General features: G+C 44.9%; 1 protein-coding gene across 2 annotated transcripts in view; it reads right to left on the bottom strand.

Annotated features, from left to right (window-relative positions):
* The window catches only part of kirrel3l (kirre like nephrin family adhesion molecule 3, like), a 32,318-nt gene extending 10,603 nt beyond the window's left edge, over nucleotides 1–21,715 (bottom strand). For both annotated transcript variants that reach the window (XM_054622275.1, XM_054622276.1), the window contains exons 1-3: nucleotides 21,261–21,715; nucleotides 1,033–1,188; nucleotides 263–412 (exon numbers count right to left, since the gene is read on the bottom strand). In XM_054622275.1, coding sequence (XP_054478250.1) covers nucleotides 263–412; nucleotides 1,033–1,188; nucleotides 21,261–21,300 — 346 coding nt within the window. In that variant the 5' untranslated portion in view covers nucleotides 21,301–21,715. The remainder of the gene's footprint in view (nucleotides 1–262; nucleotides 413–1,032; nucleotides 1,189–21,260) is intronic.
* Nucleotides 21,716–22,226: the final 511 nt, after the last annotated feature.

The raw sequence follows: 22,226 nt of genomic DNA, 5'->3' as shown, positions 1-22,226 counted from the left end.
CAGGAAACTAGATTTACACTTGGGTTATCTTTTGAGTGGTGATAAGAGAATGTTTATGGACTGCAAATTTAACAGTATATTTTTTCGTCTATGTTAAGATGTTCTTTAAATGTGATTATCTTAGTGTTTATTTGTAGATTTGTCTTCAGGTTTATGTGTTTTGTAATGAAGACACTCCCCTGATTGTTCCCAAGCGCTGCCAGCCTGCAGGCCTTGGCACGAAGGCTGGCTGTGAGGATCATGCGTGAGCTGTGTATCTTACCTAGTACAGTGAGCTTGGCACGATGGGAGCGCAATGCCGCCTGTGTACCCTGACACTCGTACACTGCATCATCCTCCAACTCTGCCGAATCGATCAGCAAGCTGTGCTCGCCTGATAGCGGGTCGCCCATTAAGGAATACCGCGTCCAGCCTGCATGAAGCCAGCACAGAGAATAGAGTCAGAGACAGACAAACCACCCAACAACCAACACATAATGAAAGGACTATAAAATGAACAGACTTGTGCGATGAACAAAGGAGTGAGAAACGTGGCAAGGCTCTTTAAGACACAAATGAAAGCGAGGAGCACCTCACTGAGCCAGACATTGAGCTGTTGTGTTAGCAAAGCAGCGTGAGACTGGAAATGCAACACGTGAGAAGGCTGCTACATGAGGAGTCTGTCCTTTAAAGACAGACACAATGAAGATTGGGTGGCTAAGGTCAAGAGGAAGCCTCTCCACCTTCTCTCTAGTCTGCCACACATTTAAATGTCAGCGTGTGACAAAAGCCAATTGATTATCTACCTTCCTACAAGACCCTTAAAATGCTAAACAACAAATTAAAGTTCGGTGTGTGCAGCAGTAGCCGACCTGTCTGCAGTACATTGTTCTCTAAACATTCATTTGCGTAAAACTCCAGCAGTTGACAGCGAGAGACTTGGTTTCTAATGAGAGCTGGCATTGATCGCGGTAAGACAGACAGAGAGAGCAAATAAACACACCGAAAGCAGTGGAGAGAAGAGAGGCAGAAATAAGAAGTCAGTGTTAATACCTGGTAGGTCTCTCTCTCCACCCAGTGCCAGGCCATCTTTGGTCCATTGTACCATTCCCCGGTAACCCACGATGACACAGGGTAGAGTCACCGACTGACCGGATACAACCACCTGGTCCTGGGGCTGCTGGGAGAAGTAGGCTGCTTGGGTGGCTGCTGTGAGAAAAAAGAGAGAGAGCAGGATGTGAATAAAAGTGTCCTTAGAATACATATTTTCATGATGGTAGATGAACAATTCACTCTGCAATTCACAAAATGGCTATAAAATATATAGGTACGCAGAATACTGCTAATGGTATTTCAGAAAATTGTAATGGCTATAGGTTTCTGCAGAGCCAGCAGAGATGTAGCATGAGAAAAGTGAAACTTGCACTGTAAGGGGTGTGAAAAAATAAGTAAGTATGAAAGAAGGCAGATTGGTCTGCTTACTTTCTTGTTTTCGTGGCACTTGCTGAGAGAACGGATAAGGCCGACATGTGTGAAAATATTCTTTCTTTCCCCCCATGATTGTGGCTTCTAAAAGGGAGAGTCAGCTGTGCCTCATAACTTATTTAACTCTTTCTCAAGACCATATGGTTATATGCTCGCTGACGTGAAACAAATACACTTCTGGGGAGGAAAAATCTGCCGCTCTTTCAGTGTGCTTTTTGTAAAAATGGATGTTAAACAATCAAAACTCCATTAAAGTTCCCAGGGGACCCATCCGTTTGAGCCTGCTGAAAGTCAGCGGAGACACCTGCAGCCGTTCTGCTGCTGTGTTTAAGTAAAGCACTCACTGGATTGGCTGGCCTGCCTTCACACGCATGCAGAAACACCGCATGAATACGCTTCCACGGTTCCAACTGTTTTTGTGCCACTATGCTAAAGATTGAGTATTACAAACACTACTGGCAGGGGAGGATGGCAAGACTCCAGAGGTAACTAATCCGTAGGGGAAGGTGGGAGGAGAGGGGAGAGAGGCAGTTGGTTGGTTATCTAAGTGGGGTGTCTGTTTGAGTCGGCAAAGAGGACTTAAAAAAAACCCTCGCTCATTCTCCTTCTCTCTTTCTTTGTTGCTTGGTGGAGAATGGAAGGGAAGGGGGACAGAGGAAGATAAAGAGGGTTCTATTCATGCAGTGCTAAGCCCCCCCTGAACTGCTTCTCTTGGTGGGAGCGCTTAAACAGACAGGGTTGCCCCCCCCCCAAGCAAAGAAAGCTGCTGAAAGGAGGGCAACATACGGCGGCCAGAGACGCGCTATTGTCCCCTTGTCCCTCTCTTTTAATAGGCCTCTTCATTTCCAATCAATCCTGCTAAATGCAAGTTTAATAGCTTTTCAATAGCAGCTTTTCCCCCCAGAGGGTAGCTGGGATTTTCTCTCTCTCTCACTCCTATTCTCTTCCCCCGTCTCTGCCCCCTCTTTCTCGCTTCATTCTCTCTAGTTTTTCTCTCTTTTTGAAAGGGGGGCTTCCGAGGTTGTTGGCAGTGTTTATTCCGCACTCAATTATCCACTTCATCTCAGGGTGCACCATGGGCTGAACCCTGCCCCTTCGCACCCTCCTGTCTCTGTCACCCAACAGCACAATTGAAGCCGCCAAACAGTGAGTTCATCAAGAACGTGAGTTCTCCATGGCTCAGACCACTGTGGTTCTCAACAACTGCCTCAAAAGCCCATTTTCACATGCACCCATTCTTTCTTACTCTCCATCTGGGCCAAATGAGATGTTAATAGATAGCTAAACAGAAAGAAAGACCACAAAAAAAATGAATGTTAGTTCATTAATACCAATAATGTCTCCTGTTTCGTCATTTTACCAAGCGTCTAAAAAGCCTATAGAGCCGTAGGTGCAAACAGGTAAGGGCGTATGTGAGTCATGCAATGTGGATCAAAGGAGGCCAATTTGAGAGCGTCAATGAGAAGTGAAATGTCTTCTAGCTAAGGCTATTAGGCGTTTAGCGAATGCTGGCATTTTCCCATTATACCTTCAAAAATGCTTTTTTCCACCTGCCTGTCCCTAACATCCTGCCTTTTAGGAGCTATTGAACGTTTTCATATGCCTCCTCTCTCAGAGCGAGTGAGGGATGTTCCTCTTTGTACTCGCAACAGGACAAACATTGATTGCAATTAAGTATCTCGCCCAGAGTATCTGAATGTTTACAATGGCCAATGATTCTCTACATTGGTTGATTGTTTGGATGAATTACATGCACTGAATTGTTTCTCTTTACCTCACCCACATACAATTTCTCACGCTCACATATGGCAATTAACGTCACACGCACACACACATACAAAGGCAGGCGTACAAATATAGACTACACAGGGTATGTGCTGTAGCGAATGTCTTCACACCATGTGAGTGATTCATTGCTCTCCAGATCCCTTATTGAAAATGCTCAACAGAACATCTCGAATGGCTAATGACTCATGCCAGATTCCTTTAATTCCTCCTTGCTGAATTAGACAATTCTTTGACGGTGTATTAGCAGCTTAATTACATGAATACATTTCTGACGGGGAGAGAAGGAGGAACAGAAGCAGACAAGGAAACAGTGGAAGAGGGGCAGTGAGGAGAAGTAGAGAGCTGTGGTTGTGAGGAGGTTTGTTCTTGGTGTGCTGCAGTGCCACATACACGCATATATGTGCACAAACTCCGCAACGCCATCGCTTTCAGTGTTTTTCCCAGACTCAAAGTGGAGGAGCCTGTTTGTTGGCTCCAATTGAATCACATTCGAAAAGAAGGATTTGAATCCCTTGAAATCCTCACATTTCTGCAGTAGATGTGAGTTTATTTACCATGTCGTTCCGAATGTTACGCAGGTAAATATGTGCAGTGTAGATTAGATGTACCACATGTGGTGTGCTTAATGTTACTTTAAATGGCGTTCAATTTTAGTCCTAATGACAAAAAAAAATGCAACATTCACTCTGTTCCTTACCTTTGCTATGAGTGTGTGTGTGTGTGTGTGTGTGTGTGTGCATGTGTGTGTGTGTGTGTTCTTTTCCATTCCCCAGTAACAAGGTCAAAACACATTTGGCCTGATATATTTTAATCCGGATTTCTCAAAATGGAATATCATTTCACGCTGCTGGATGCACATGGGGCTAAGTTTATGTGTGTGTGCTGCCTCATGTGTGGGCTCAGTGTGTGTGTGTTTGTGTCTAAAAATGTGCAATGTATGTTTATGTGTGTGTGTGTGTGTGTGTGTGTGTGTGTGTGTGTGTGTGTGTGTGTGTGTGTGTGTGTGTGCCCATCTGAATGTGTGAATGAGTGTGGAGGGTGGGGCAGTGTTAATAGGGAAAGCGACATGTCAGGCACCGGAGGGCACATTTAGCAGTTACTTTGACACAGTGACTTTGCTGTCTCTCTGTCACATGGTTGGAGTTAAGTGCAAAACAGCCTCTCGGACTTGAACTCAACCTATTAAAGAGCTTTGCGTCGACCCTGGCTCTGCACTCTCTCTCTCCTTCATCTGTGCTGATAGGGATACATTCACATCAGGAAGGATCAGGAAGAGATGGACAGATGTCCTCAATGATCCGTCCACCACTGGACATCTGCCTTGATAGAATTAGATTGAACCAGTCACTGTGTGTGTGTGTGTGTGTGTGTGTGTGTGTGTGTGTGTGTGTGTGTGTGTGTGTGTGTGTGTGTGTGTGTGTGTGTGTGTGTGTGTGTGTGTGTGTGTGTGTTCACTGAGAATGTGTATGTGTAAGTGTCGTCCATGATGCTAAAGACTGGGAAAGATAATGGAACTGCAGATGACCTTTAGATAAACGGTGCATTTACTACCAAGTCAGCACAGTCATAATCTCTTACACCATGTTGGTAAAATGAAAAAAAAATTCCACGTCTTGAATCAATTCAACACAGCATTCAAAAAGTCCTTCAAATCAAACATAAAATATTATCAGACTCTCTTGCTTGTAACAGCTCAGGCAATGCACTCTGTCCATTTCCACGTGTTGTTACAATGACACTCAACTACATGTTCATTCACTCTAAGAGGCTCCGAGCTGCGTTCGCAGAGAGTCCCTATTTTAGTCCTGATTTTATTCCATGTCCTCATTCTAATCCAGTGCAAAGAGTGCAACATCCAGTCCTGTGGGGTCTATAAATATAAGTGCTCTCAACTTGACTGGACAATTTGCTCTGTGCAGCAATAATTCAAAATGTTAAAAAATAGCGTCTGATTTCTTCTTGCGTTTTTTTCCATCCAATGGTGGCGATAGAATCTTGCAACCAGCTGGTGTGAGCTTTCCACAAAAAGAGTCAGAGAGGAGAAAATGAGGGGAAAAAACAGTCCCCAAAAAAACCCCCAGCACAAAACAAGGCAATTGGCAAAAAAGTGTCAAGCTTGGAATAAACAACCCCTTTCCCCAAATGCCATCCATTGTGCCTTGTCTAGATAAGGCTTCTAAATCGGGCTGGAAAATGCAAGCTCCATTTCTCTCTGTATGGAATTATTATCCCTTTGTTTTGAGTCAGGCTCTTTTGTCTTACCCTTCCTGTGTGTCTCTGTGTGTGTGTTAGTGTGTCTGTGTGTATACAAACAGATAGTAGTGCTGATGTAGCTGAACCAAAGAGTATGTCCCAAAGGGGACCCTGCACCCATCTCATGTTTGATCTGGCTACTAACCTCATTACCATGTTTGTAACAGAACTTCTGAGGGCTTGAAGGGGACTAATCACAGATACCACCCACCAACTGGTGGCACCCAACACACATGTTTTTCTTAGACCTGGACCGTTGCGAAATCTTTCGGCCTGTGCCTCTGCAGATGGCCTCCTCTCTCATACGTTAGTGTGTCCCTGCTTCTCTTCAATCCCTTCTCTCCCACGTCACATTCCATCTGCACTCTCACCCACCCACTCTCACTATCTTTTTTTTTCTTCCCATTCTGCGTTTTTTGTGCCCAAATTGCAGTCTAACAGCTTTTTAAGAGCTGTTTTGCTGGAGTTTAATCCTCCTAGCCGCCCCTTTCAGCCTTTATTCCATTGTGAAAATCTTGGCTCAGACCTAGACCCTTTTTAGTGTGTGGACCCACTCATCCACCCAGCCCCCACCACTGCTGCTCTGCTGATACCCCCACCCAGGGCATTTTCTCCAATTCCTCTACAATCCAGCCCCATCTTCTCATTCCTCTGTTCATCACTCGTTCGTCTACAGTCAGTGAGCCATGATCCCTGAAATCAATGCCTAGCAGGCCCCCTTTGAGAGTTATGTAAGGTGTTACTAATTGTTGATTTGCTTTCTCCATGGCTCTTTCTGCCACCACTCTGCTTTTCCGTGTCAGCTGTCATCTCTTGCCAGCATCTCCCTTGCACTTTCTCGCCTCATCTCTTCCTCTCCTCTATCCTGTATCCCCTGTCCCTTTTTCTCCCGCTCTCTGCATCCCTGGTGTGAAAATCACAGGGGTTTGTGTCAGCTTGTCAACACAACACTCAAGAAAGCAGAGAAGGCGAGCAAACAACAACAACAACAAAAAGAGAGCCACTACATGTTAGAAAGACTGCAAAAAACTGAGTTGAGGTAAAAATGGAAAAAGTGGGCTTCTGTCAGCTTCCAATTGCAAAGGAGTCAACCATGAGAGGGGATTGATGGAACGCTGTAATCAGTCTGTCTCCATGGCTGTCACCACAAGGTTTTTCTCTGCTGGGATAGGGCACTGCACACATCAGGGCAGCAGTGAGGCTGATCGCATGGGCGAACAACGGCAGCGTTTCTACCCGGGTACCTGCTACAGCAGATGCAGTGGATAGAGTAATAGAGTGGTATGTATAAAAGGAGGGGGAAAAAGGGAGGGAAAAAAGGAGGAGGATGTAGGGGGGAGACCAAGAGTGCTGACGTGACATAGTCAATGTCTAAGTGAATGCGAATGGATCGCGCAGTTACTGTGCTGCAGTGCCCGACAATGTGCCATAAATACACTTATTCGTATACTGTCTTCTTACACTTGCCCAGACACACACACACACACACACACACACACACACACACACACACACACACACACACACACACACACACACACACACACACACACACACACAGACACACACACAGATGCACACTCACTGTCACACTCCTATATCTTTAGGGTTATAAGGGGGCAGAAGCATCTCTCTGAGTATAATTCTTGCACAGCTTTTAAATAGCCCCCCCTTCCCTCCATCGTACTCTGAAAGCCAACAGCCAAAGAGCTGAGAGCTGACTCCATGTAGACAGATAGCAAGTGACTGGCTCGCTGGCTGGCAGGAGGACAGGAAATAAAAAGCCATATAAAAAAAGAAAGAAAAGGGGAGGGAGCCAGTTGTGGTGGTATGAAATTGTCTGTACACATCAGCCAGCAGTGTTGACAAGATGTTGATTGAGCTAGTCTTGTCATTTTGTGTCATTCCTGCTTACCCCCTGGTGTTTTCACTGCAAGACAGCTGCTGGCTGGATCTGTGTCACAGTTCCAGCCCTTTTCTGTCCCCCCTGCTTCTCTCTCTCTCTCTCTCTCTCTCTCTCTCTCTCTCTCTTTCTTGCTGTCTCTGTTCACAATTTCTCTCTCTGGCTCCCTCCTCCTCCTCTTGCCACAGTGTTTGGATGGAAGGGCTTTCAGTACAATTTACTGTGCTTTTAAATCATTAACTTCTAGTGCTGTTTGCAAAAGCCCTGGTTTAGTGTGTGCACAACAGCTGACACGGTGGGTAAAACAGCAATGGTGCACAACACGTGATGGAGAGGCTTGTCAAAGATGGGGCAGGAATACATTTTTTAAAAAGTACATCCTCTCATTTCAGGCTGCAGATATGACAAGTAAACGAAACAAGTATAAATAAATAATACATTAAAAATCAATAATACAATGAAAAGATCATGTTAAAATTGCCTCTATCTCTTGCTTTTTCTAAAAGGCGGTGGAAATGAAAACAAAGGAGTTCTCTACATAGATTCTGTACTGGGACTCTGGGCCTAATGCCCTGGGGTGTCAATTAATTTAGTCTAGGGATTTGCGGCCTACTCTTCCTAATTGAGCCCAGTGGAGACCCCGTTGGCTCTCCACGATAGGAAGTAGTGCGCTTCATAATTAATACTTTTTTCCCTCCTTTATTATTATTATTTTTTAATGAGGGTGGTAATGTTGTAAATGTATGCATCTCATTAGAGTAAAAGGGCCATCTACACTATTGTTCACTTCTGCTGTGTTTGCTGCTGGTGAGATGAATAAGAGAGACAACCTCATTCAGAAGCAGCAATGGCACATTGAAGTCAAAGCTTTGCTTTTGTGTGTGTCTGAATATAAAACACAGCTAGCTCAATGAGAGTTTCATTAGTGTTAATATGTGTGCTTTTTAAAGCTTAGAGGTGAATGCCTGACTTGCCTCCATTTCACTGGAGCTCTCTTTAATTTGATGCATAATTCTTTTTTGTCAGCAGCTGACAAGAGCCCCTTCAGAGAAAGCAGCTGAGCTCTGTTGTGAACTCTGCATCCAACAGGAACACAAAGGCCCCAAAACACTTCTAATTAAAGCAGTTTGAAATGTTTCTCTTCTCCTGCTCCACATTACAGTAGATATTTCTGAACTATCCTATCTTCCCATCTCTCTGTCCAGAGAACATAACTCCTGGCGATTAAACAAATTAAATCCTCTCCCAGGAGAGCCGTGGATCCAGTGAAAACAATAAGTGTGTGATTCACAATGCTGTCGCCTCTCTCTCCTTACAAACGGCTTTCAAATTGCCATTTATTAATCAATGTCTGCGGTGAGTCTGTGACCAGAATTTTTCTTCCCCTTTCATCTGGAGGTGGAGAAAAGCCGAGTTTTAATTTAACATCAAATTTTTATTCTGTTCATCAGATTGCCTGTAACTTGAATCATTCTTTTACAATTACTGATGACTAAGAGCTTCCAGAACACAAGAAAGGGAAGGGAAAAATGTTACCTGCTGACCTCAATACATCCTGCTTTGTGTTGAGAAAAAGAAGGGAAGGGAGAAACTAATTTCCTGAAACTCCATTTCTTAAGCGTTGATTAGTAAAGGAGCATAATTAGAGTGAAATGTGAAGTCAGGGTTTTTTCAGATTGTGCCGCTTCCTCTAGAAAAATCAGGCCATGATTAATGAATAAATGATTAATGAGCGAACTAATTAATCAATTAATTATTAAGCAAGCACTCTGAACAAGAAACGGGTAGGATGATGGTGAACAGTGGATATAAGAGATGGTTAGGTTGTGTGTTAGAGAAAAAAGGATTTAGGGTAATCTGCTTGTTTGTTCTGTCAGTTTGTTTTGTCTTCTGTTACAGGGGAGGATGAGGAAGAGGGCGGATGAGGGGGGGGAGGCTTAGCCCTCCGTCTTCAGCTTCCTGAGTCAGCCAAAGCCGTCTTGTCTGAGAGCGATGACATCGAAAGCCTGCATTTGCAAGTCTACCCGTATATCTCGGGGTCAGGTCTTTAGGTCACGCAGCAGTGAAGACTGGCATAACATTTGCCAACTACAGTGATGATGTTTGCATTGGGTTCTAAAAGGCCACTCGAGCCACAGTCAACACGATTGAAAAGGCAAAGGGTAACGCAAAGTTCCCTTCTCTAACCAGTCGTCTCTCTCCCCCCCTGTCTTTAACTAGGACACCCCATCAATCTTTGATAATGTGCAGTGTGGGTCTATCCTGTGTGACCAGAGCTGATGAGACATCACAGCAGGGATTGATGTATGAAATGCAGGCTCCCAATGTAACTGTGATATACTGGACCGTTTCAAGTCAAGTTTGACCTTTTTTTCCCTGATATTAATCGCTGCAGTGAAAGAATATATGTGTGATATATCCCTCCCCCAGGATCTCCAGACACTTTATTCTTTGGCATGGGCTTCTTCTATACCTTCAGCTTAGTGGAGGTGGGGGGGGGGGGCTTTTTCATTTCTGCCAAAAGACCCCAGAGCTGCAATGCAACAGGATATGGGACACAAAATATTATTTTATAAGCGGATGGGTTTATTGTTGTTGTTATTGCAGCATTTCTCTATAAAGTCGCACTCCCCTTCCCCCCCCCATACACCCGGAAACACATCCTCAAAGCGAGAACATGAGAGAAGGATCTTTCATCCCTGCATATCTTTCCTGGCGTTTACTGCTGGCCTTATTAACAGAGTTGTGAGTGACGGAGGCAAAGTGTGCTGGGGGAATCTCAAGGGGCTTTGATGGAGGCAAGCGATGTAGCTGCAGCAGGCTGAGCGCGCGATCATGCTCGCGTTTATCCGCTCAAAATGCTTTATAGAGTTCTTTGTCCGCGTACCATTTTCCCTAACACTCCTTTTTACTTCTCCATACGTTCTAGTCTATTGTTTTTCTCAAACGTCCGCTGGTTGGACTAGTGCTGCATTCTGTCCTGATCACACCATGGTATTGCAGATTACCTCAGAGTCAACTGGATATGAATGGGTCTTTGTCATGCTGGGTGGGTTGGCTCATTGACTGTGAATCCCAGGACATATGGTGGCTGTGTGTTGCGATGTGTCATGGCGGAGAATGCCGTGGGTTGGGCTCTTGACCCTCGCCTGGCCTTTAACACATTACCGGCTGCAGCAAAGTCTGTGGCTTGATGAGCTTAAACACTTCATTGTTCACTCTGTTATTTGGGGGTGTTTATTTTTTGGTTGAAGAATGTTCTCTTTGCAGTAGGGGCAGATGTGTGCTATGTTACTGTTTTGCCAAACATGTAGCACGCGCCCTTTTCCTCATGCTGCAGTGACACACACGGATGGACACACACTTTGTCTGTAACACATTGTTGAAACAGTAGAAGTAAAGCAAGAGTACGGACCTGTATCTTTGCCGGCCAGACTTCTACAGAGAAATCTCCTTTGTCCTGGCGTGATAAGACTGTTAATTAAGGGAAGGTCTAGCGCTTCCACAATAGTGACATTACCACCCAAACAACACAATACACAGGGAAATGACTACAGCATATATTCACGTGTCTGGTCACACTGCAAAGATAACAAAAGCAAACTTTGAACTTCTGATACATGTCTTGAGCTCTTTCCCGTCTTTCATTCATTTTATCTGTGTGTCTGCAAAAGAAGACTTTCTTTGCAGGTCACATTTACCGGAGATGCCTCAGGTTTGGGGCACTGATAAACAAGTGGAGCGTTACAGGCTCTTAAGCCCATCTGGTGAGATGATCGATCATTAGACAGAGTGTGGAGATAACTCCCTCAACCTCCCTGCTGGCTACCACTGATCCCATATCACCCTCGCAGGATATGGTATGAATCACAGGAAGTTGAACTCAATCTATATAGATTGTGCTGCTTGATTACAAATGAAAAAAATCCCATTTGGCTTAGCCACGTGGATGCCTCCAAATCTGGCTGCGATTGTGTGAATGTCTGGGTGTGTGCTATGTGCGCATCTACTTTTTTTTTAATTTTTTTTTAATAATAGCCTTTTAACTTTCTCCTTTTACTGATTTCTGATAATTGTTAAACCTTCTCTAAAATCTGTCCTACCTTCATTCATTTACTTTGCTCAGTCCATCCTGCTCTCAAATCTCCCTTCTTGAGGGAGTCGTCTTTTAAATCTTAATTAAAACAGACTCCAAAACCCCCCACCCTCCCAGGGGCTGGCTGAAAGCAGCTTAGAACAATCAAGAGGACGGATTAGAAGTGAGAAGAAAAGAAGAGGAGAGGAGACGCAAGAGGGAGGGAAGGGGGAAAAACAACAACGGTAAAGGAAAATATTGTGAGGAGGGAGAGAGAGAGAGGGAGGAATGACCCTTTTCCTTCATCCCACTGATCCTCTCTCCTTCCCCCTTCGCTCTGTCTCTCCCTCTCTCTCAGGACTCAGGAGTCTTGGCCCGACCTATTGACATTCAGTTTCTCGGCAGATTAAGCAGCGAATGGAGCCTCTGGAAAGGGTAAACACACTGGAGGAACAATGACCAACAGGCGGCAACCTTATTGGATTCTAATTAACTGCCAGGAGAGATGGCTAGGGGCATGTTAAGTGCTGTGGGACACAAGTTAGAGCCCCAGACCTTAAGTACCACAACTCACATCACCCTACACCCTTCTCATTTCTTCTTGATTGTCTCTTTCTACCTTTATCTTCCTGTATCTCTCTATCCTCACTATTCTTCTCTCTTTCAATCTATTTGGCCGCTGTTTCACGAGAATGGCCAACAGAGACTTTAAAAGCACTCCTCTGGGAGCTATTTGCCACCCCTCTTTCCTGGGCTACCTCTCCCTTTCTCTCTCCTCCTCTTTTTTTTGTTTTTAACAAGGTGGAACGAGGCTCATCCCACCCCGAGGTAGCTGTTTGAGCTATAACGTTAAAATAGGCTGAAAGATAGGGAGAGATTATTTGATATTGAACAGATTGAATTATCTAGAGTGAGGGAGAGGGATGAAGGAGAGCAAAATCATTTTTCTGCATCGCCCCCCGGGAGGGAGTGCTACCGGAGGGAGTGAGGGAGCTAAACTGAAAGGAGCTGAACCTCAGTGGTCACATTTCAGTAAAAACAATCCGTTCTTAGACTCCTATCCCAATTAACCAGGCCACTAATTGTGAGTGTGAGTCCATGCAGGTCTTTCTATATGTTTGAACTTTCTCACTGGTGCAGATGGTCCTTCGTCTTTGATTGGTCCCTTGATAAGAACAAGTCACATTGGTGCTGTGGTTTCCGGGGTCCCCCTACATGGAACCACAGGCACTAATTACACTGGTCTCATTAATGGGTTAGTGTGAGAGAAGGCCTTGGCCATCATGATTGACTGACACACAGGAGAGAAAAAAGCAATGCCCTGCTGGAGACGGGCCATCGTTACGTCAACAGGAATATAAATATATTAATTAATTGGTGTGAAAACACACATGACGCCACACATGTGCAAACACACACTCTGACACCTTGGCGTGAATACACATACTGGTGTTATGGGTATTCCATGAACCCGTTGCTTGTTAACACATTACCTGGGATCAAAGAGGCAAAGGCTAGAAGGAGAGAGGACTAGAGGAGTCATTATTTGACAAGGAAAATTGCAGCCCAGTGTTATGTTTGTCCCTCGGCAAACCTGGCAGAAAGGAGGTTTCATCGGCTTCACAAAACGGAAGGATCTCTTTTCTCGTTCCGATCATGTGAGAGTCTTTGAAATCCTCAGAGTACTTTTTTTTTTAAAAATCAAAGCTGGAAGGAAATGAACCGGAGCTTCAGTTGTGATCCGAGCCTGGAGGCATAAAAGGGATCCACATGACCACTGTCCATTTCCACACCATTACAGCAACAGTCATGGCTGTAATGGGCTGAATTGGGCCATTGATTTCTCTCATGCACCCAAAAAACTAGTCTGTGCAAGTTCTGAGAGTTTTTTAGTTCCTTTCAGCAAAACATCACAATGCTCAAAGACAGCTCGCATAAAACTTAGGGCTTAGCCCAATAAAACACACACACAACACACAAACACACACACACACACACACACACACACACACACACACACACACACACACACACACACACACACACACACACACACACACACACACACACACACACAGAGACACACAAAGCCAACACAATATGTCCCAGCTTGAGTTCCTGGGGAGTTAAACAAAGGACTGAGTTTAAATTGGCTTTTAAAGAACTCCCCAGCACAATCAGGGAGTTGACTCGAGCTATACTGTAGAGTGTCAGAGGACTGTTTAGAGAAAGAAGAGTAGTCGGGCCAGAGGTCTATAGTGCAGTGAATGGCTAATCTAAAGTGTGACGGCTCAAGAGCTTCTCTCGACCGGCCTCAATAGGCCTCCAATCAGGCCTGACTGCCCCTCAATCTTTGGTCAGCTGCTTTAACTGGCTTGTGATTGAGTCACTTCATTAAGGGCCTATTTATCTTCCAATGTATCACAGCACTGAAAGACTGGTGACACGCTCAACACACCCACAGACGCCCACATGTGAACCTGAGCAGATGCACAACTGCATTAGCACACACAGACCGTTGAGCAGCACAGCGATCTACTCCCTCAGAACATGGTCCTTTTCAGTGAGTTGAAAAGATAAACAATCTCTGCACTGGTTTTTAACAAACTTTCAACTTCTCCCCCTCTCTCACAGAACAACCTAGCTATCTTCTTGTCAGCTCTCTTGCGTCTTGCCGCCCCAGTGCGTCACCAGTTCTCTCTGTAAAATTGTCCCCGGACCCTGTAGCCTGTGATACTTTCTAGGGAGGTTTTGGCATGTGGCTGTGTTGATGTGTAATACCGCCTGAACAAAATAGCAGGCCAGGTCAAACCATGACCTCACACAGACAGAGACCCTCCCAAACAAGCCACAACAAACAGCTTTCTGTAGACACTCTCTGCCTTTGATCTGAAAAGGCAGAGATGGGATCTGTCTCGTCTTTCCTCTCCTCTCTTTTGCCCTTTTTCTGTTTTTCTTCACAACATCTCCTTATATCCCTCCATCCCCTCCCGCTGAGCAGGTGTATTAAATGAGGTGACTATTCCAGCAACATTGGGCCGCACCTCAAAGTGCAGTCTGTGAAGAGGGCTTTTCTCTCCTTCCCTCTTATCTTTTATCCCTTCCATCGGCCCATCGTCTTTACTCTCCGTTTCCCTTTATCCTTCTCCATCCCTTTTGCTTCTTTCAACGCGTTCCCTTGCACTCTTGAATGCGAAATAGAGAGGTCCATGCCTCTCATCTATTTGAATCCATTTACACCTCCCTGTCTATCTCCCTCTGTGCATCTCTCTCAGCCTATTGTCTATTTAGCTATACGTCTAATTATGCTGTCTCACTTATGTAATTAGCACAAAAATAAATGGCTGCCGTGGCTTAGTCTCTCCCCTTCACCCCTCCCGTTGCAGACTCTGAGAAAACAAATTATGGAGAACAATAGGTACAAATGGCTTCTGCACCAAACCACATGATGGATGCAGCCTGGGTTCCCTGCATCTCATCCCTTCCTTTTTTCCCCTGCCTCGCTTACTCTCTCTGCCCCCCCCCCCCTTTCCATATCTCCCGCTCTATATGTCTCTGTTTGGAAACAGTGGAGGACTTGAGCACTCTCTCGCCCAACTACGCTATGATTGTATGGCTGTATCATCTGTCTTCCCTTCTTGGCACTGACACTATATTCACACTGACATCATATTAGGCTAGGTCCTTTTACTATCCCTTTTATTTCTTTTTCTCTCTGCTCCACTCTCTCCTTACTTTCCCCTGCTGTTGTCTCCACTGGCACTCTCCTCTCCTCTATCCCCCAGAGCCTTCTATACACCTCGACCGCAAAGCAAACGCCTGGGACTTTCTAAAGCAAACAGCCAGCATCCTGTGCCGTAGCCCCATCTGTGGATAGTCTGAGCAGGGAACAATCAGTCCCTCTCCTCCACTGCCGCGTTCTCTTTCCAGCCCCCCTGGGATCTGCACAGCAGTAGGATGCCTCAGTCAGACGGGTGCAATGTGCTGGAACAATGGTCGGGCTGCTTCCTCCAGGAGGGGTGTTAGGTCCACCTCAGCCAGCTTGGGAGGCACTTAGCCATGTGTTCTTGCCCTCCTTGCTGCAGCTTCACAGGAATGTGGCAGAAGCAGAATAGCCTCCCACTATCCCTTACCTCACCCTCATACACCCCCCTTATGCACAGCTCTACACTCACACAATGGCACATACAGGCACACAACCACTTTCTGCATGTCCAAGTGTACACCGGAGATCTAATGTTTAGCCTGCGGTGCTGAAATATCAACTTTCTATTAATCCCCCTCAGACTTGCAGTCAGGAACCCCTTTGTTGTTTTTTTTACCTCCGCCACGCTGGAAGAGAAACAGCAGGTATGGTTTACACCAATACAAGCATATCCATTACCTGTAATGCTAGGCTCCTGGTAGTAAATCCCTTTGACCCCTCTGCCTTCCTATTCTTCCTTTCTTTCTCTTTCCCTCCCCCTATTCTCACGCTGAGCCCACTGCATCGGCTTTCTTTGGCCAAACAGACGGCAGGAGAGAGAGACACACCTTGCCCTCCTCCCGGTCCAACCGCCACCCACCTGAACCACCCACGCACCTCACTGTTCGTCACGTCTCCACACAGCTCAATAACATTAACATGTTTTGCCATTGAGGGAGCCGCAGTTAAGAGCTCGATCGATAAGCTTTGACTGACACTCCTCAGTTGATAGCAAATTGGCTGCCTTCTCTAACAGACCTCCCAGGGCGAGTTTCTCAGCTCCGTCCGAAATGGAAAAATGGTAATGAAAGACGTTTCGCCAACCCTTCACCCAGCCTCCTACAACAACACTTCAGTATTTCATAGTGCAGAGGAAGAAGAGCCTCAACCACAGACAACCCACTATTTTGGTTAATGGTTGAGTCACTAACACAATATTAGCCCTGCGTTGAACTGTCAGGAAGGAGAGATGAAAAGAAGAAAAAGAAGTGGGGGGGGGTGGACTTTAAGTAACACTTAGTCCCACAAGTATAGCAATTGCTTCCATCACTAATAAAGTGAGCAGCAGGCAGGCAAGCTCTTATTTCCTTGAATGTGTTTTTTACCCCTAGTTGGTTAAGGAGATGACATGTCCTGATTGCTGGAGCATCATTAATTAGACAGTTGGACTTTGACTAATCGCTCCAGAAAGGGCACACAGCCCTAAAGATGCCAAACACTCATCTCAGCTTATCATCCTCTGCCCCAGAGTGTGCCCTTGACCTCTGTGTGTGTGTATGTGTGTTAAGGATGTTACTTCCGTGAGTTCCTCATCGTGAGTCATTTCTGGATGATGTGAACATGCCACAAGCCCTGCTACACCCAGTTTAATATCTCAGATCTCCTATTTAATAAGTGCCACTGACAATCAAATTTCACATACGGAGAGTAAAAAGAGGAGTAAAATAAATCACAATCCAGTGTTAAGGGAATGTTGTCTGATGGTATTCCTAACTGAACTAGTGTTTTTCCTGAGCCTCTTCTCCAACAGAGCTATCTATAATACAAGGTTAAGGAACACGGCTGGTGAAGATAACATAGGAACAGATATTGCCGCTACGCCGAAGATAAATTTCAATTTACTGTTGGTTTTCTGTGTCTCGGCAGGAGATATGAAATTCTTGTCTTGCAGGGCAGGAATTGATTGGAAAATAAGAATGAATGTGTGGTCTAGTATGTCTGCAATTTTTTTGTTGTATGTTGGTTCCTGGGCTTAGGGTCTCTTGAAATGGTGATGCATCTCTATATGAGGAAGTGACACTTGCATTTTACGGGGGAGATAAATGCAATCTAAGTATTTCTTAAAATAGCTGCTACTGTATAAACGTGACTGTTTCTCTTGGGGGCTGTTTTAATGACATGCACATAATCCCTGTTTCTCCCTCACTCTCTCTCTCTATTCTTTCCATTAACGTGTTTGTACAGAAAAATAAACAAGTTTGTGCCGTCCCCACCAGTGTGTATGCTGATGATACAGCCTGAAGTGCTGTAGGGGGGAAGAAGACCCCAGGCAACAGCAGGAAGCTGACACGGCCCCTCCATTGTCCCATTCCATTGTCATTTCCTTCCGGATCTTCCGACGGCCCCAGAGGAAGACAAGGTGAGGATGTGCAGACACAGACACAAGGAGAAAGCAAGGGACAAAGAGAGGATGGGCGAGTAGATGTAAAAATAGGACTGCAAGGGGCCAAGTTCCATCCACAGTTTGCTACCTGGCTTTCTTGGGCTTCCTGTGTTGAGCCATACCAGCATACACATCCAGTTAAGTTGCTAACAGCTGATAACAAAGCCTCGGGACACACTGCCAAGTTCTTTATCTGTGTTTACCCGCATGGCAAAGCTGATTAGAGACAGGCAACATTATGAAGCCCCATTGTTTCCTTTTCTCCTTCCAGTTTCTCCTTCCGTACACGTAGCTAGTGCGTGTGCAGGGACGGGGAATGGGAGGATATCAATCTGTTCATGAAGAAGGGCAGAAAGACAATGGCATGTGTGCAAGACACGTTTCCAGGATGAGAAGAAACAGCAGGCCATTGTTTAAGATGTTGATCATTCATTACGGACTGTCTGTTTGTGCTTACCTCCTTGTGAGTCTGTGAAGAGCTAGAGGCTTTGTACAAGAAATATTCAAACTGTTTAAAGTTTGGTTAAAATGCTGAGGAAAACTTAACTACAAATCGTGGATATAGATTAAGATACAGCTACAACGTATGTATTCAGATCTTTACATTTGATTAGTGGCCGCAAGGGAATCTGCAAAATTTAGATACACTGTTCAATACAATTCCCCAGCAGCAGAACCAATACACAGAGCTCATATAGACAGAAATCTAAGTAGGCCAAAATTCATCCATATCTTTGCCATGACTGTGTCTCCTAAATAATGCAAGACACTTCTGTTCAACACTCAGCTGTGTTCGGATTCTGCTGCGTCTGCACTATTGTGCACCTCGTATCCAACACTCCTCTCTCGCCTTCAAACTTTCTACACCTATCCTCAATCTCTTTGTATCACAGAGGATGGAAATTGATAGAGGGAGAGAAATGGAAAACTAAAAGGAAAGATTGGAGGACAGGAGTATGTTTGTGTGTGTGTGTGTGTGTGTGTGTGTGTGTGTGTGTGTGTGTGTGTGTGTGTGTGTGTGTGTGTGTGTGTGTGTGTGTGTGTGTGTGTGTGTGTGTGTGTGTGTGTGTGTGACAGGGGGAGAGAGAAGCGTAACAAGATGGAGAAAAGGTTAACGATGCTCAGCAGTCTTCCTCAGTGTTTCCCCGCCGCTTGTCAGCTTAATCATTGCGACACTGGTGACACATACGAGTCGTATCTCTGCTTCAACACCCCCCCCCCTCCCGATCTGAAACTCTACTTCCGTCTGCCGAATCATGACTCCCTCCACAAGAATTCAGTTCATAGATAATGCACATTTCCCCCAAATCAACCCCCTTGCGCCATGCTGCCACTGCATCCGGTGAGGACAAGACAAATCTTTGGTAATGGGAAAGGGAGGGGGGATGGGGTGAGGAGGAGAGGGCTTGGTCAGGGCTTACATTTCCTCTGCGAGATATCAGTTCTCTGTTTGTGTCAGTGTGCGCTTGCATTAAATATGTGTGTGAACAGGCTTTCAACCATTGGTGAAAGTCTCTGCCAGTTGCCTGCAGCCCATTAAGCAGATACACTCTCATGTCCTCCTGTGCCATAGTCACACATTCTGCAGCCAGGCAAAAGAGTTGTGAGAAGAAGCAAGGTGGAAAATTTCCACGGCGTTACACTATAGTGAGACATGAGTGGCGACACGACTTAAGAGGAAGGGAAAGAAACTTGTAATCTCGGCTCACAGCCTTTGAACTTGGCCCGATGAGACGCAGGCGACCCAAAGCAAAAGGTTCCAAAGGAGAGCTCACTGAAGATTACTCAGAATACTGATGCAGTGTGGAAGCCAATTCCTCTGAGAGCCCAGGGGACTTTCTGAGAAAGTAAAGTATATGTGATGCACAAGGCTACATACATACAAATGTATGCTGTAAGTCATACAGACATATCAAAGAGAAGTCATGTGCTGTGGCCACACTTTGACTGTGTAAGAGTGGCTCAATAAATGAGGTCTAGGGTCTCTTAGGTTCTAATTAGGGCAGCTGTTACCATTTTCATTATTTGTGTGTGAGTGTGTGTGCGTGTGTGTTGGGGTTTGGGGGAAATATGCCACTGTCTGGCTTCCGCCTCTTCTCATCCAGCTGTTGCTAGTCTGTCAGGGAGCAGAGGTCTACTGGTGTCGTGTCACACCCCCGAGCATTGAATAATGACAAAACCATGCGGAACCGGGGGTTGAAGATAAAGATATACTCCTAACAAATGGCTCTTAAGCACACTTTGCCATTTGTGATCTTGAAAGCTGGTGAAAACCGCATGTGACTCAGTCCGGGAGCTACAAACGGCTGTGGCAGAGACGTAAAAAAGAAAAAAGAGTTTGATTTGATTTAATTATTCCATCCTTTGTCCCTCCCACATAAGATCTGTGTATTCCCTCATATTTAAATCTAATTATTTTCTCTCAATATGTTAATACATGAACTAGTTCATCAGCAACTCTAAAAAAAGAAAAATCTCATAAGTCAACAGTTGCTCAGTGTTGAATGCATTGGGACATTTACAGCACTAAATTAATACATGTTACCAGCTGCTCACAGAGCCTGCTTGTTCATAATGATTATACTGGAAAAGCAGAGACGTTCTGTTCTCTGTCTCATGGTAACTCTATTATAGGATCACTTTAATAAGTTGGTAAAACTACCATTATAAACAAGATATATACATTCAAATTAAACACAAATTCTACTTGTTTTTCCAGAAAAAACACATAGTGTCAATCATAATTGATACTAGGTAGTTTGAGTATATGATTATTTTGTTACAAGGACTCATAAACAAACTGGATCCTTACTGTAGGATTCTGCAAACACAAAGCAGCAGGCAGACAGGTGCGTTACGTCTCTCTCTCTCTCTCTCTCTCTCTCTCTCTCTCTCTCTCTCTCTCTCTCTCTCTCTCTCTCTCTCTCTCTCTCTCTCTCTTTCCCCATTCTACTCACTCTCTCTCTCTGCCTTGCTCCATCACAAACGCATATTCCCCCCACCATAGACCATGCACCCTTTTCTCCGTTTACGCACCGTCCATTGTGATGGATTACAACTCAGAGGAGAGAAAAAACTTCAGACCCAACGACAGCCCAGACATTTTCACATGGTTTCATCGGGCTAAACCTTTTCATGTTGTATTGTTTCATGGAAATCTAACTGGGGACCACTGACTTACTATGTATGGGGAGGAAAGAGGGATGCGGAGCGCTTTAGTTCTCATCATCCTCACCTGCATGCCTCATCATTCCATCCTCATTTTTAAAACACAACATTTCTATGAATGCACACACTGAGGCATACAGTCACACGGAAGGAATCCCTTTGGTGACAATTATTCTAAATTCACGCCTATCCACAGAAACCCCTGAGAGTCTCTATCAGGCATCCGAGTTCTGATCCACACCAGAAACAACCACAGCTACCCCGAATTACGCATCTCCACTATTCATTCAGACAGTGAGACCTCCTGTTTTAACCACTCTTTCAAAAACTAATTAAACATTTTCCAGCAATTAACAGCTGTGAAATGCAGCACTGCAGCAGATCAGCAGCGCTTCTGTAACGACGCACTGGAGCTCAGTCCATCCTTTTCCATTAGTAAAGACCTGCATGCTAAATGGTAACTAAGAAAGGAATGTCTTACCTGTGACCAAAAGGCAAAAAATAAGGTATAACGTCGTCATTTTTAGTTGCTCTGGCCGCTGATTGTGTGTCGTGGAAGGATTCTCTCTCTCCGTGGTGGCTGAGCTGGTTATCCACTCATCCGATATGTGCACTGAGATCCGTCTATAAAAGCATCCAGATTAAAGAAAGGGCTCTGAATGGTCCGGACAGTTTGTAAACTCTCAGTTAACACAGCATCTCCGTAGTTGGTAACTTTCCTCCACCGCATCAGCTTCTCCTCCAGGGTCCGTTCACCTGCACAGGTGTGTCTCACTGCGCTCTTTAACAGTCCATTGATGGATGGAGAGGTTTCAATCTTCATCCGATGTCCACTTTGTAACCAAGTTGCTTCTCGTCTCTCAGTCTGTTCCCCACTGCAACACACTCTCTGTTTCTCTCTCTCACACTCACTGTTTCTCTCTCTCACACTCACTGTTTCTCTCTCTCTCCCTCTTCAATAGGAAATGCGCACTGACAGAGATCTGGTAGGAGCTGAGTCTGAGGAGCCTCTCTGTCCAGCAGCCCCCGCCTCCAGGGCCCCATTATTGGCTGAGGAGGTATTTAAAACACTAATCCTGAGTTAAAAGACTACCATAACATTTTTGGGTGGAGTAGCTCATATGGAGACCTCAATCATACCCCACATGGACAGGCAACGTGGTCCTTGTTTTGCAGGAAAATGCACAACCTGTCTCTCTGGAGATGCATTTCAAAAAATGTTACTCCAGCATTGTGATGCCAATATTTAAAATATCAATATCCTTATTCAATATAAACTTTAATTTTCAGATGGTTTCATCGTTAATCCAAATCCACCTCTCCTTAACTTAATTTTTATAATTGCAGCTTTGTGATATAATGTTTAGTCTTAACGATAAGAGTTGAAGTAATGTCAGTAATAATTTCATGCTGAGCTTTAAGAAATAGTATTACAAAACTTCCCTTT

Source organism: Anoplopoma fimbria, chromosome 20, assembly GCF_027596085.1.
Source record: "Anoplopoma fimbria isolate UVic2021 breed Golden Eagle Sablefish chromosome 20, Afim_UVic_2022, whole genome shotgun sequence".
NCBI lineage: Eukaryota > Metazoa > Chordata > Actinopteri > Perciformes > Anoplopomatidae > Anoplopoma > Anoplopoma fimbria.
This window is presented reverse-complemented; position numbering and strand designations above follow the sequence as displayed.